This window comes from Apiospora kogelbergensis (assembly GCF_038363985.1).
Source record: "Apiospora kogelbergensis strain CBS 113332 chromosome Unknown utg000001l_segment0_segment0, whole genome shotgun sequence".
Taxonomy (NCBI): domain Eukaryota; kingdom Fungi; phylum Ascomycota; class Sordariomycetes; order Amphisphaeriales; family Apiosporaceae; genus Apiospora; species Apiospora kogelbergensis.
In genome coordinates, this window is record NW_027117418.1 from 8,456,209 (window position 1) to 8,471,688 (window position 15,480).

The following is a 15,480-nucleotide window of genomic DNA, read 5'->3' on the forward strand; positions in this document are numbered from 1 at the left end:
GAGGTTTTCCCCTATACTTATTAATAATAATGCAGCTAGCGAAGCCGGCCTCTACGCCTATATATAATATTAATTATAAACTTATCTCATTTACGTATCTATGACTTATATCACTTGAGCAAGCACACATAATTGCCACGCTGACTCAATTTCTTCCGATGGTAATATAAATATATTCGTCGCCATATCTCATGCCGCCTCCATCTTCTCCGTCTCCTTCTCGGGTCGAACCATGGGCACTGACACTGGCTTCTCGTCCGTTAAAGCCGAGATGTCTTGCACAGCGAACCCGACCTTCTCGTACACGCTCTTGCCCTGGTCACTGGCCAGGAGGAACGTCGGCAGGCCCCGCGCGTCAGCATAGGCATTACCCCACTCCACCAAAGCGGTGCCAATGCCGCGGCCTTGGTAGGTGTCCATGGTCGCCAAGATCTCGAGCACTAAGAGCGGGGGGCCATGGTGAGTGATGTGAGTAGTATCACCTTGATAAGGAAACGGCGAACGAGGAGGATGACTGCAGCAGCGGAACTGGGCAGATGCGACCGTTACTTACTCAGATGCTCCCTCCCCTCCATGAGCCACATGTGCGCCCTCCGCGCCGGCCTGAAGATGCCCTCCGCCACCTCGTAGCTCATGTCCGGGATGTCGTCGAAGGGGGACCACGCGGCGCGCCAGCCCCAGTCGTCGCCGACGCGCAGGTGGCGCCACATGCCGAACGCCACCACGGGCCCGTCCTGGCGGTCGCGGACGACGCGCATCAGCGTCTCGGGCGGCGGGGGACGCCCGCTGTCCGCCGCGGGCCGCTTCGGCTGTGTCACGTTCCGCAGGTAGTCCCGCTCCGAGTAGCGGCGGCCCGACTCGGTGTGCGGGAACAGCGAATGCATGCGCGCCGAGCTCTGCGCGTTCCACTGCACGTCGACGATGCGGGGGGACGTCAGCAGGGATCGGGGCCTCAATCTTCCAGGTCGTCCTTTTGTTCGTGGTGGGGGCGGCATTGTCGGGGATGACGGCCGTGGCTGGTGACGTGCTCGTTGTTTCGGCCATCTTTTGTTGGTGGATGATGAGAGGGGTTACAAGATTTTATTGCTACAGTAATGGCAAAATTCCAGGTTGTAGCGTGTCAAATAGGAGAATGTCAGACAGTGTTGCAGTCTGTCTTGAAGTCCGAGGGGCGTGGCGCTGATGCCTATTACATGGGTGCGTCGATCCGAATCTCGGAGCAAAGCTTCGAGTCGCGGCCATCCAATGGCTTCCGATAACATGGTCCAGAAATTCTACGTGGATGGAGCGCTATTTTCGATTAGGCAACTGAATCCCTCGTAGTTTAGTAGACTCGGCTTCGGCTTTAGGCAACTTGTCATTTGCCGGCACCCAGCACAATGAACCAGGGTCTGTCTACAAGTGCTTACACGCGCCTCGCCTATCAAATCTGGAGCCTGATATTCTCAATATTGAAAGTGGTGTCAAATAACCACCGCGTAGAGATAGCCAGGCCAAGACAGTTATTACATTAGTACGTGAGGTATCAAATCATTATCATGAGTTTTACATCAGAACTCCCTTCCGCTGCTCCCTTCCCCCACTCCCGCCTCGAAACAGTCAAGTGCTTTTTTCCTTTCCCCCATACTACTCCTCCGAAGTGTACCGCCCCGAAATCGTAATCGTATTGCTCAGCGCCCCCAGCTTCTGGATCTGGTCCGCCAGCGACACCGAAGTCGTGTACGCCTTTCGGGCGATGTACCCCTGTCCGTTCTCGCCCGCATGCTCCACGTTCCACTCGAGGATCTGCTGCACCATGCCCTCGACGGTCGTGACGACGCCCTTGTACCCCAGCCCGCCCTCGCTCACGGGCCGCGACGATTCCTCATTGGTCGCGACCAGGTGCGTGCAGATGGAGAACAAACCCGGTTTCAGGTAGCGGGCGTCGCCGCCGACGGCGGGGATGACGCCCTTGAGCGCGGGGAACTTGTAGGGGAGGACGGACCACCACTCGTTGGCGTGCGCGAGCAGCAGCATCAGCGCCGGCGGCAGCGAGAGCACCATGAAGGGGTGGATCGACAGCGTCCGGATCGCCGTGTACATGTGGTTGTACGAGATGGGCGGGTTGGGGTCGGTGACGACGTATGGCCGCCCGGCTTGGGGGCTGTCCGGTCGCAGCAGGGCGGCCTCGTGGTGCAAGTGCGCGACGGCGACGTTGGCGCCGTGGACGAAGCTCTGCACGATGTGGGTCGCCCAGCTATAGAAGCATCATCTGTAAGTTAGAATGACTGCACTCCATGTAATGCTCGCGGATAAACAAAGGATACGTCGGATATGATAGAAATATACTCACGTTGGCATCACTGCCCTAGAGAGAGGGTCGCCCAAGATATTATCCGAAGGGCTCCCATAGACGCCGTTCGCGGGCCGAATGCAGCCCGTGCGGAACCCCCTCCGGTTCGCGGCGCAGACCAGCCGCTCCGCCACGGCCTTGGACGCCGGGTAGTTGCCGAAGAACTCGGCGTGGGGACGGAGCGGGCGCCCGAAGAAGTCGCGGCAGTCGAGGACCTGCCAGACGTGGCGGGGCCAGGCGCCGAGGCGCCAGGGCGCCACGAACGGCTCGATGGGCCGGATGGCGACGGACGCCGAGGACGTGCAGCTGAAGACGTCGGCGCCGGCGCACGCGGCGGCCTCGAGCACGTGCCGCGTGCCCGCCACGTTGACGCGCTCGGGGAAGGCGTACACGTGCGGCGACCGGTCCGACGGGATGATGACGGCCGCCGTGTGGAACACGGTCAGCGGCAGGCGGCCGGCGGCGGGGGGCCATGGCCGCGCGAAGGCGGCCGCCACCGAGGATGGCGACGTGATGTCGGCCTGCGCGAAGTCCACCGCCGCGGCGGGGGCCCGTCTGCATGTCGCTGCGTTCTGTCTTGCGGATGTCGAGGATCCGGATGTTCTCGGGAGGGGTGCCGCGCGCCAAGAGCTGCAGCACGATGAAGCCTCCGACGAGACCTGGGGCCGGGAGTTAGTAAGAGCTGATTGGGGGAACGAGAAGGGAAGTGGTTGGAACGGAAGTCCTACCGGAGCCTCCGGTTACGACATAGCGACGGTCTTGTTTAGGCGGTAGGTTGGCAGTGTAGTCGACAGGACATGCGCGAAGCCTCTCGTAGGTTTCCTTGAGATGCGCTGGCTGCCATGGCGAATCCGCGAGCTTCCGGATCTCCTCGGGCGTCCCCTTCAGCAGTGAGTTTATGCGGACTAGGTAAGCGAACAGCAAGCCGACGGCCAGGTAGGCGGAGACGGTCAGCCAATCGAACAGTGTGTAGTCCTTCATTTTGGTCGGTGGGAGGGGTTGTACGAAGAGAGCGGCGCGGTAGAATCCGAGGGACCGCCATGGCTGAAGGGCTTTCTTTTGTGCCGGTGTTGTGGTGGAGGGTGGTATTAGACGGCTAGTGGTGTGACAAAACGCGAACGAGGCCGGGGGTTGGGTTTTGACAAAGGGGTCGCTTTAAGTCCGATACTGCATTGTCGCGGTAGCATGTTGAGCCTAACGTAATCGGCTTCGGCAGCGTGGCAGGGGCTGTGAGCTTGTCGGTTTAGCTCCAACCATATCTCGCAATCCAAAACCACAGTGGTGCGCCGTCGATGTGGTCATGCTTCAAGCTGCCGGGCGGAAACACGCCTGTGGCGGCACGGATGTTTCGGAAACATCTCGGCAATCTGATTTTGGGGTAATATGACCAAACATTGGCAGGGAGAGGTTCATTGAGTTTCTTGCCCGTATTTGCAATGCATAAACGAGGTTTGAGGTGATAAAAACTGGATGGCTGGGAAGCGAAGAAAATAAGTAGTCTTTACAACTAGTCGGAAGCCCCTCAAATGTTTCGAAATGTTATTAGAGTGCGAGGGTCTCAAAGTTCGGATGGTGGTTTCACTAGTCGCACTCTATCTTGACTTCAAGCGACGCCACCCCTTTACCAAACATTGCAGTCCCGTTATACTAGAGTATGTCGGCCTCCCTACTTTACCATTCTCCTGCAACCTTTCTCGTGTAGCAGGTCTTTTGCAGCACCCACAGCGACGATGCGAAGCTATAGTTTTAGTCTTCAAGTCATGTCACTGCATGCCTGCATGGCAGGGTTGTCCAGCCGCAAAGAGCTGTGGTGTCCTGCGTGCGATGATTCTTTACAGAAAACTAACCGAGTCAAAGGTGATACAGAGATAATGCATTCCTTAGGTTGACAGCGTTAGGGTCTAATATAAACGGCGGCTTAGAGTTTGCACAAGCTATTCAGGGGCTGGATCAGTTGTCTGCTTCATGCACACCGGTGTGTCTTCCGGGGATGAACTTCGTCTTGTGGATGCCAGAAGGCGTTGAATATCCGATGCCATAACGGAAAGTATGAGACCAGTAGACGAAATCGCAGAATCATGTCGCAAAAAGAACGGCCCTGGGGTAATTGATGGAAACAGAAAGTCTGATTATATATTAAGATCGCTTTTACTTGTATTATCGAGGCGCGGTGCCGCCGCCACCCGGACGCTGCATCAGGTCCGAGACCTTGCCGTTGAGCATGGGCAGGGTAGAGCTCTTCCAGATGGCGACGCCGCTCGTCTTGCACTGGATGATGACGACGAGCAGGAAGGAGAAGGCGAGGGCCTCGAGCGCGATGGGCAGGATCATCCAGGGCCAGCGCACGGTGACGTACGTCTCCTCGACCCAGGTGACGCCGACGACCTCGTTCTCGCTCGCCTTCTCGGCGAGGGCGGCCGCCTGGCTCTTGTCCGTCGCCTTGGCCGCCGCCGCCTTCACGTCCAGGTTCGACCGCATCACCTTCGTCATGGCCGCCGCCACGGCCGCGATGGTCACGTTCTCGCCCCCGCCGGGCTTCGGCGCCCCCGAGCCCGACCCGTCGTCGCCCAGGTCGTACAGCGCCCGCACCACGTCGCTGCTGGCCATCTCCTCGCCCGTGCTGCCCGTCACGTTGCCGGTCCAGAAGTGCTGTCGTCCCATCGCGTCAGTACGGACGGTGCCTCTTGGGGAGGTGAGGCGGGGATAATTATCAACTTACATTTAAATGGAAACTTATCGCGGCCGCTGCCACATTTAACATCGTGTAGTCGGTCGGTTCTGTCCTGTTGCCTGATGGCGGAATGGTTATGGTGATGTTTTCTAGCATCCCGTTCTCCCCAATCCCAGGGTCCCTGTCCAGGGTGTGGGACTTTATCACCGTCTCGTTGAAGACGCCGTTCTTCACCTCGGCTTTGTATTCATTCACGCAACTTAAGTTCCGGTCTGTTAGTTTGGGCTCCCTCTTCCGCATTTGACATTGAAAGGTTGTCTTCACGACTCTGGGAAAGGAGAACATACTAGTACAGCACGCACTCGTTCGCGATGATGCCGTAAAGATACTGTGACGACAAGTCGTGCAATCCGCGCATGGTACTGATCGACGCGACGGTGGGCTGGGTGCCGTTGAAGTTGGCCGTCGGGCCGTCGCTCGTGGAGTTCATGTACAGGCGGCCCTGATAGATGGCGTCGAAGGCCAGGCCGTTGGGCATGGTGTAGACGCACTTGCCGTGGAAGCAGTTGCTCTCGGTCATCAGGGCCGTCGTGTTGGCGCACTTGGAGCAGACGGCGAGCGAGTAGTAGGGTTCGGGCCAGGTGCAGTTGCCGGTGGCGCAGCGCGGCTTCATGGCGAACTCGTCCTGCGGGCGCGGGCTCGTGTTGTAGATGGCGTTGTTGATGGCCGCCTTCATGTCCATGGTCGGCGACCGCAGCGCCATGATGGCGCCCGGCGCGTAGGCGCTGTACCCCCGCGCCACGGGGACGGTGGCGGCGTGGTCCGTCGTCGCGATCATCTGCGTCGGGTAGATGATGACCTGCTGCACGAAGGGCTCCATGACCAGCGCCGTGATCATGATGAAGGCGCCCAGCTTGGCCAGGTGCACCTGCTGCGTGTGGAAGAGCAGCTTGAGGCTGCCCCACGAGCCGCGGCTCGCCTCGTCGAACTTCTGGATGTCCTCGAGCGAGCCCTTGGACCGGAACCAGAGCCACTTGAGCTGGCTGATGCCCTCGGCCACGGGCATGACGAGGGCCGCCTTGGCGATGGTCGACATGAAGGAGACGAACGAGTTCAGCGTGATGGACATGGGCCACGTGCGGAGCGGCCGGCCGTCCATCAGGCCCAGGGTGACGATGATGGCGGCCAGGGCCAGGCTGCTGATGACACAGGCGATGATCTCGACCACCCACCAGCCGCTCTCTTCGGCCGTCTTGGTCGGGCGTGGCGGCAGGCTTTCCTGGTCCGCGTCCCGGGGGCGGCCGGCGCCCTCCCCTTTCATATCGCCCAGCTCGACGTACTCGTGGCCCATCCCCTTGGTTTGCGGGGGCCCATAGGGGCTAAAGGGCGGCTGCTGCCCGGGACTGGCCATGGGTGAGCGACCGTTGGGCTGCTTCTGAAGTCAGTACTGATCGGGTATCTATCTCCTTGAGCCGACGTGCGGATTTGGATACGTGAAGCAGTGTTTTTCTTTCCTGGCCAGAGAGAGACAACTTACGTCAGGGGATGGGACGTCGATATGCATCACGACGAAATCCTCGCCCTCGCTTCACGCTCTGAAACGCGGAGGTGACAGCGGGCGGCGGTGGTGGGGGAGGAAAGCTGAATCCTAAGTCCGAGGCTCGCTTTGCTCAGGTCAGCCAGGATTTGGGAGCAACAGGTAGCAATTAGGTTGCAAAACCGAGAACCTGTCTTTGATCGCGAAGTTGGGTTTGGCGTCTCTATGGGGCGAACCATGGTGGACCTTGGCGCGTGCGGCCTCCAAATTACGATCATCGGACCCCGGTGATGCCGGCCGTTGGCTCGCTGCATTTGATCCCAATTATCGTGTCAATCCAGAATCAATCCACTCTGCGAAACCCACAACAACACGTTGCGGGCGCGCGATAGGATTATCGTCCATGGCGGTGAAGGAAGGTCATCGAGTCAGGCTGTGGTCTTTTGGTGAGCATGCAGCTGTGGCGCAATGTAGAACGGAGACAGAGTGACGGAAGGAAATGTCTTCATACGAGAGGAAAGAGGCTTGGAGGTTTGTCGCCTCCGTCGCGTGTTGTCAAGTCAGAGGAAGGTTCCGTGTGCTGACGCCCACTCTTCATCTCCTTCTGGAACACGTCGACGGAGCGACCCGTTTAAGGCTCCTCCACTACACTTTGCCAATTGGGGATTTCTCTCCATATAATGACACTGCCGGTGACCGGGGCCGGCAAAGCTCTGCCGCGAGACTGATCCGTCCGATCCCTCCTGAATCGACTCTTCAGCCTCAACTGACGTAATAGTTTGCCTGCTTTCGAGATAGAGTTGAGCTCCGAGGTTCTTATTAGTATACTAGATGCCTCATGAGTTATTGAAAAGTGGCACGGCTCAGTAGTGGAGAGACCGCGCCTGTTTAATCTAAAGACAGACACCCACTTGTATATTCTAGCCTCTTGATATCATGCCCTAGCCAGGGCTCGACCAGTCTCGACTCATCGATGAGATAGTGGGTAAGGATATTTAAGACTACTTCCCCAGATGTCGATTTCCCTTTCCCCAATACTGTTTTGTCTGGTCGACCTCTTTTACAGGGTAGCGGCTGCGGGCTTTTGGTTATTCGAATTCATATCACTGCATTCACATATGCTGAACGTAAAATATCAGATGGTGTGTCCTTGTAACGCCTAGTTGGTCTGGTTTCCCTCGCCAACGGGCCGATGGCTCGTTGGTATGTATGGTCTGTTGTGTTTGTAATGTCCCGGTTCTGTGTTCGAGTACGCATGTCGGCATGCATTGTATTCTTGCTAATATTAGATGATCCCTCATCATCAAGCTAAAGGGGGGACTCTGCAGCGCCGCAACCTCTACACACAACATATCACGGTGTGGCGAATTTGTCAAGATGCCGGAGCACTGATGTTAACGAAAGCGGCAGCTAGGGTGCTCTTAAACGACTAACCACGTGTCGCATTTATTCCATGTGAACTTCTCTCAACTTAGATGCATATGTTTTCCAAGCGACACGTCTCAGCTCTTCAATTCCTTTGGGATTGGGCTGCTATTTCCACTAACAAGGTATCACATATAAGCATTAGGGGCTAAAGTGTACATCCTAAACCTCGTGGCCACAACCCAGATGCCTCTCACCCAGCGCCTCCAACTCCTCGATCATGATCACATCCGGTCCAACTGACCTCGTTCTGACACTTTCAAACATGGAAGCATTGACGGGTGTCTTAGGAATGAGTTCAGCCCCGTCCATCGAGAGAATCGCCAGCATATGCGCAGCGGCCTGATGTCCTCATTAGCTTTCATTCATTCCAGGGCGTGACGCCCACCGAAGTTTCTGTGGAAGATGGAAAGCAGTACTTACCTTGGCGTTGACCGTGAGGGTCTCCGGGTCGGGGTTCTCGACGGTGTCGCACTCCTGGTGGTAGCAGGGATCCTGGGCCTGCCCCGTGCCGGTGTGGAGGAAGCCGAAGGGCTTGTTGAGGACCTGCCAGAAGGCGGCGTAGTCGCTGCCGTTGGACAGGACGGCGGGCGTGACGGCGTGGCCCTGCGCCTCGAAGTGCTCGACCCACAGCTTCTCGATGACCTCGGACCCCGGCGGCGCCACGGACCCGTGCGTGCTGCCGTCGGCGTCGGCCACGCCGAAGTAGCCCTTGGACACCATGTCGAAGTTCAGGTACGCCACCAGCCGGTCCACGTCCGCCGTCGCCAGGTTCGCGCAGTAGTGCTTGGACCCCACCAGCCCGTTCTCTTCGGCCGCCCACCACGCGAACCGCACCTTGTTCTTGGTCTTGTACTGGGCGATGGCCTTCGAAAGCTCGAGAAGGACGGTAGTTCCGGAACCTGTTGCGTAGTTGGTTAGCTACACTGGCCCCCAAGTGGAAGGACAATTGACAGATGGGACTTACCGTCGTCGTTGATGCCGGGGCCGGCTTGAACACTGTCGAGATGGGCACCCAGCTATGTCTAGTGTTAGCCAACATTCATGAAACGAACGAGCCGTGAAGATGCACTTACCATGATGACGTTCTCTTCGTCACCTCCTTCGAGTTCCAGAATCACATTCTGCGTGGTCCTCGTCTCGATCGTCTGGGTCTGCTGGAAGTAAGCCGTGACCGACTCCCCGCCAGCAATGCGCTCCTTCAAGGCCAAGCCATCGGCCTCGTTGATGTACCCGCAGGGCGCCAGGTCGTCGCTCGGCTCGCTGAGGGTGCCGCCCGTGACCTTGGCGGGGGTGTCGTTGTAGACGATGACGGCGGCGGCGCCCGCCTTCTTGGCCGGCTTCACGCGGCCGGCCAGGGTGCCGCCGGTGGGGCAGCGGAAGCGCTGGACGAGCACGATCTTGTCCCGGACGTCGAGGCCCGCGTAGTTGGCCGCGTCGCAGCCCGCCGCGCCCTCGGGGCCCAGCACCAGCGGCGCCGTCAGGCCCTCCTTGCTCGTCGACGGCGAGTACGTCAGGCCGTACACGTACAGCGAGCTGTTGGCCCCCGCCTCCCGGAAGTCGATGCTCTCCACCGAGTTGTACAGGCCCGGCAGGTCCTGCTTCCACGCTTTGGCGCCCGGGTACTGCGACACCAACCCGTACACGTAGTCGACCGAGGCGGCGTAGCCCGGCAGCCCGAAGGCGCGGTTCCCACCGTTGGCGGTCGCGATATCTTGCAGAGCTTGCAGATGCGACATCAGACTTTGGAGGCTGTTAGTATCGGCGTGAAATGCACGTGTTGTTAGGGACCAATTGATTATAATTCATACCCTTCAGTTTTTATGTCGGCCTGGAGCTTCTCTGATTCCACCTTGGCCTTGCAAGCGCCCATGACGCGAGCCGCCAGAGGCAGCATCGCTGCCACAACCATGGAGTTCCTCATTGTGATAGTCCTTGAGTGAAATGATTATGAGACTGCTTCAAGAGAGAAGGTGAGTTCACGGGGAAAGAGCGGGGTTTAGTCCAAGGGCAATTGCCCGTACTTTATACAGCGTGATGAACTCGGCTGCCATGATCCCAGGTCCTGGAATGTTCGATATCAATCTGCAGGCGATATGAGTGGACGAGTTGATGCTGCGCACGCCGCCGAGGGGCTGGGCGACGAGGATAGCGTGCCGATTGACGGCAATCGATGCGGACTCCAGGTACCGATCAGGAAGGTCGAGTCCCACGGCGGTGGATTTGTTGGGGCTCGCCAAGCTTGCCAAGGACGACCACAGCTATTACCTTCTGATTGTATTATCGGCCTTCGCCAAGCCCACGGATAACGGCTTCGATGCTCAGGGAAGGAAAACGTCACGCAATTATGAAATAAAACCGCATGGAATATGTAAAGAGGCAAAGGGGTGGGTAAAAATACACGGGGGTCCATTGGTAGCTGCTGCAGGAGGTGGCGAGTGAGTGAGGTTGAATACACACAAACAATGGAGTAGATAACTTCCATGCGCTTTACCAGAAGCAGACCGACTTGATGAGATATAAATTGGTCTTGGATGATTGAAAGCGGGGGTTTACGACGCACAAACCCGAGTCTAGAACATGTTGGCTTCTGCATGCACCTGCATAACGAGGGTCTGGCCACACCAGAATGCAGTACGACAGAGCAATATTCTTGCCAATTGACGATGATCTACTGGACTTTGGCTCCATATTGACCCCGCAATCCCCGGCGCTGGTGCAGAGGCGTCGGTCCGTCGATATACCAATTCGGGGCTCGGTCAACAACAGCGCACATTTCCCTCGACGGGGCCGACTTGGCGTGCCGCCTCTCCGGGCCAGCAAGACTGATTCGGCCATATTAAATTATTGTAGACTTAACACTATGATATCTACTGTGACAACATATCCTGGTGTGAAGATAATGATTAGATACTGCAAGGTACAACACCTTCCTACTTCACATTAGGATGCGGTTGTAGCATAGATTTAGAATGGACTGCCTGTTGGGCTGGTAACTGATGTGTTGGTACAGCAGAACATGGTGCATATTGGTGCCACGTCGGACTGGGGGAGAACTCGACTTGGACAATTGCACAATCAACAGTATAAGGATTGTTCGCTCGTAATCATCACTGGCAGCAGGGACACTTGTTTTTCTCTAAAACGTTGTTACCAACAGACTCTGCAACTCCACGAGACTCGAGCCTCAGGTCCTTTCCCCAAACTTCAACACCAGGCCTGGAAGGTTGAGTTGCCTCTTCATTCATTTTGGCATTTCTTTTTCTTTTCAAGTCCAAACTTCATTCACCTTCAAGTCTGGAACTATTTCTTCCTTCAAACATATCTCCTGCAACTCCCCAATCTTCTGACCGTTTGGCATTTCATCTCGTCGAGCATTTCAACTCCGCCAACAAATATTGGATGTGAGGCTCGCAGCTCGCAAGTCCAATATTGTGTTTGCCGCTCACTTCCCAAAACAAACTGGGCCCTCAAACACATGAAACTCTTGGTACGCTTCATTTTTTTCAACACTTCCTCTCATAGTTCCCAAGAACATTCCCCATGCACCCTTCACTGGCAGACTATCAGATCTCAACGGCTTGGGAACCGTGCAATTACTTACGTCTCCCCTGCAGTCATTTGAGGATTCCAACGCTTACATCATTTGAACTTGTGTCAAAATTGCATTGGTTATCGGCATCAGGTGAGTTGGCTCTTGGAAGCCGCCTTCCCTTTCTTTATCTTCGAGGTCCTTCTCCCGCCGTCTCCTTCCCGTCCATGATTGAACGATTTGATCTTCCAAGTACTGACAGGTGCATGGTGCAGGAAATAACCCGCATCTACAATCAATTCCAGTCTATTTGCAAGGTCATCATCAACTTGTCACCTGTCATTGAGGCCACCGGGCAAGCCTTTGGGATATACTGCAGTATATTCTTGCATTACTGCCACACTCATCGATCTTCAACCATGGATTTGTACAATCACTTCGAGGCCGGCCGTCACGCCGTTGTGATTGAAAGTATCAGATACAACAAATCGGATGCGCAGAACCTCTCATGGAAGGAGGTATTGGACAGGAAAAGCGAACCTGCCAAGAACTCCTTCTCTTCTGTGGGGGAGTATGTGGCGACCATCACCATGGGCGCAAAAATTGTCCAATCAATCACTGAGTATGAACAAGACTTCGACTTCAATAAATGCAAGGTTCGAATTCTGAAGCAGAAGAACCACTCAATGATGGCCGTAGTCACCCTTCCCCTGTGGCATCGTGAGAAGGTTGAGAAAGGTAAACCAACCATCTCACCGGGCGACAGAGGTTTCTTATGCCTCCAGTACCATACGAGCACTGATAAGGGAGACTTCTCTGTCCTAGTCCGATATCACATGGAGTTCATCGAGCCCCTTCCATCTTCAGCCCCGGGCGTCCTGCTGGCAAAGTTGAAACCCCGGCAAAAGAGACCCAGGAGAAGTGAGCACGATAGGAGTTTGGGCAAGGACGAGGGAAGACCCGATTTGCAATTATCGCCAGTAATCCCGAGTCTGCCTAACAGTTTGACCAACAAAGACGCCTGGGCGTTTGTTTGGAATACCATCCCGCATGTCCACGTACCTTCGAAGTCGATGGGTCCAGACATCATGAAGCACATCATGAAGCAGCCATGTATCGTGGGTGGGGTCGACACTGTCGTTCGACATTCAGAATTTGTCTACGTGTATCAAGCTATTCAGGGGATGCTGGATGGAAACCGTGGATCATTGCTCGGGTTCCTTGCATCTGGTGGCAAGATGAACATGAAACCTGTGGATATTTATTCATCGCTGGCTGACACAACTCTTGTCGACTCCGAGCACTTACAGCTCAATCAAAGTCAGAGATCGGCACTTGCGAAGGGTCGATCTGCGCCGGCAGGCTTCGTTATCGCCCATGGTGGCCCAGGTACTGGCAAAACCCAGTAAGTGATGGACTTTGCCTCTGACTGTATCTAATGGTTTACTGACACTGCCTTTCTGGAAGCTTCATCATCCAGGCCGTGAAGCCTTTCTTCCTCGATGAGAAACATCATAAAGTCCTCATTACCTCCGCTGGAAATCGTGGGGTCGACAGCATTGCACTGGGGCTAAACAACTGGCTTCAGGACTTGGATCCCACGCTCCGAGGAGACTCGTACATTGTGCGGCTCCATAGCATCAAGACCGAAACGAACATTTTTCTCAAGGATGCGGAAGACGCGAAACGAAAGGTCCTGGCCCAGGCCGCGAAGAAGCCTGCCCATTCTCTACAGCAGAACGAAGGATCCCAAGAGACTGGCAGTGCCACCTTTGACCACTACCGGACTTACGCATGTGGTAGATACGAGGGAGTCGACGATGAGCGCGTCCAGAACATTTCCTTATCCGTTGGAATGCGAATGAAGCAACTTCTATCATCAAAGGGTTCCTTTTTGCAATCCAGCTACGATCGATATAGCAAAGGCGAAATCTACAGAGATAAAGATGTCGAGTCTTTCATTGCCAGCATCCATAGCTTCATGAAGACAGTCATTGAAGGAGCTGCTGCTGTCTGTGCAACTGTCGCTGGAGTAGCTGATGATATGGTCACACAAAGTTACAAGGCCTGCGAACTTATCATCGTCGACGAAGCAGCTCGGGTGCCAGAGTATCAGTGGTGGCCCTTGTTAGGCTTCTACCCTCGGGCTATTGGCAAGATCATGGTCGGCGACCCTTTCCAAATGCAACCGCCTTCAGGAAATCTTGATGGAAAGAGTCCACTCAAAGACCAAATGCAGCTTTCGCTTCAAACACGCCTCCAAAACCAAAAGTTTCCAGCCGGATTCTTTGATACGCAATACCGAGCGGTTCCCGAGATAGCTAACATCTACAACTATACTCGGTATCAAGGTCGACTCGGGTCCGACGAGGTGACTAAGGTCGAGAATCGGCCACTTGCTCAGGCTATTGTCAAGCACAACACGGAGATATATGATGCGCCCCATTCAGTCGTCTTCTTCAATGTCCCAGGAGCCACCGAGCAGAAAAGCAAGAGGTGCTTGCCCAAGTTCTGCAGCGAGTATATCGTGGCAGTCACCAATATTCTTGAAGGTCTTGTCAACGCAGGCTTCTGCGACGCCCCACACTCCGCAATCATTGCGGTACTCACACCCTACCGGCTTGAAGCCAAACGGCTGAGATATGCGATGACTAAGATGAGCGATCGCTATCCTCAAGCCGCAAACATTGTCATTGAGACAGTTGACAAAATTCAAGGCTTGGAGTACGACATTGTCATCATGGACCCTGTCGTAACTGACAACCCGGGCTTCTTGGACTTCCGTCGACTGAATGTTTTGTTCTCGCGTGCCCGATGCGGTCTTTATGTCGTCGCAAATCATCGTCGATGGAAACGTATGTTTGAGACGGCGTGGAGCATTGAGGGCAGGGCCTGGCCGCTTAAGCAGTTTGCGGCACGCCTTGAGCGTTACAGCAAGGACTTCCCCGGTGTGCAGCTTAACGAACCCTTCCCGTCGAAAAACGAATTCTACGATCCTTACGAGTTTGAGCATGTTCCTGAAACGGCTACGACTTCTGCGGGCATCCGCAAAGCCCTGCTCACCATCAATCAACAGACATCAGAGAAGCTCTCAGCCCCGAATGCAAAGGAGGTTGGAGTGAAGAAAAGTGAGGAAGAAGAAAGTGAGAAGAAGGCCCGCGAGGCGAAGGAGCGAGATGAGATGGAGCGCAGGGTCCAAGTGCGCGAGATCAAGCACCGCGAGGCCAGTGAGCGTAAGACGATGGAGCATGAAATCAAGCAACGCAAGAAGAATGAGCTCGAGGCGCTCGAGAGTGAGAAGACGAATAACGAGACGCCCGGAAGTGAGACGACTCAGAATGAAACGACGGAGAGCGAAGGAACAGAAAGCCAGAAAGCAGAGGATGAGGAAAATGTTAAGGGGGAGGGGGAGGATGATGGTGAGAAATCGGAGGATTAGAAGACTGATGGTACTTTGCAAGCACTGGGTGCTGCTAAGGAACAGCTCGTGGACAACTTTCGTGAGGCAGAATAGGCAACGTCGGGGTTCTCATCCGATTTCTAGCTATCCTGCAATGTTCGCAGGCATATGACACACTTTGTAGAGTAGCTTTGGCCCCTTGGCAGTAAAATGTTCCCTTGGCAGCAGAAGGCAGATGATAGATATGGGATACTTGCTGATAATGATACAACTCATCCATCATCAAGTGGCAGCAGTATAGTGATGTTCCCATTGACTGGCAATATACGACAGCCCTCATAAACAGACGAGCGACGGCTCTGTTGCAAGCTTGGCAACACTGCAGATTCGATAGCAACCCAGAATCTCTTGGCAAATGATGATGACTGGCTGAGACGAATCAATAGAGAGCTTGCATCGTATTCCTTGTTCAATTAGCGTTCCTAGGCTGGTGCCCAAATCACCCTACTCACAACCAACCACTCAGTGGCACACAGAAACTAAAACCGTACGACAACATCTTCGGAGCTTCATTCCCTACTTC

General features: G+C 55.3%; 5 protein-coding genes across 5 annotated transcripts; 1 reads left to right on the forward strand and 4 right to left on the reverse strand.

The window, feature by feature from the left end:
- Positions 1-189: 189 nt before the first annotated feature.
- On the reverse strand, positions 190-995 carry PG998_002738 (acyl-CoA N-acyltransferase; the record flags this gene model as incomplete). Its single annotated transcript, XM_066869556.1, has 2 exons — positions 190-440; positions 554-995. The coding sequence occupies 2 exons, from the start codon at positions 993-995 to the stop codon at positions 190-192; spliced, it is 693 nt and encodes a 230-aa protein (XP_066737971.1).
- Positions 996-1,626: 631 nt separating this feature from the next.
- PG998_002739 (uncharacterized protein) lies at positions 1,627-3,313 on the reverse strand (the record flags this gene model as incomplete). The annotated part of the gene is made up of 3 exons (XM_066869557.1): positions 1,627-2,236; positions 2,333-2,991; positions 3,080-3,313. 3 exons carry the CDS (start codon positions 3,311-3,313, stop codon positions 1,627-1,629), a joined length of 1,503 nt encoding a protein of 500 aa, XP_066737972.1.
- A 1,176-nt stretch (positions 3,314-4,489) lies between these two features.
- Positions 4,490-6,567, reverse strand: PG998_002740 (uncharacterized protein; the record flags this gene model as incomplete). The annotated part of the gene is made up of 4 exons (XM_066869558.1): positions 4,490-4,981; positions 5,052-5,262; positions 5,351-6,432; positions 6,541-6,567. The coding sequence occupies 4 exons, from the start codon at positions 6,565-6,567 to the stop codon at positions 4,490-4,492; spliced, it is 1,812 nt and encodes a 603-aa protein (XP_066737973.1).
- A 1,644-nt stretch (positions 6,568-8,211) lies between these two features.
- On the reverse strand, positions 8,212-9,889 carry PG998_002741 (uncharacterized protein; the record flags this gene model as incomplete). The annotated part of the gene is made up of 5 exons (XM_066869559.1): positions 8,212-8,307; positions 8,389-8,867; positions 8,933-8,984; positions 9,042-9,717; positions 9,777-9,889. Coding segments are annotated over 5 exons (1,416 nt in total), but the record flags the coding sequence as incomplete, so codon positions are not given.
- Positions 9,890-11,916: 2,027 nt separating this feature from the next.
- PG998_002742 (uncharacterized protein) lies at positions 11,917-14,936 on the forward strand (the record flags this gene model as incomplete). Its single annotated transcript, XM_066869560.1, has 2 exons — positions 11,917-12,902; positions 12,965-14,936. The coding sequence occupies 2 exons, from the start codon at positions 11,917-11,919 to the stop codon at positions 14,934-14,936; spliced, it is 2,958 nt and encodes a 985-aa protein (XP_066737975.1).
- Between the last annotated feature and the right edge of the window lie 544 nt (positions 14,937-15,480).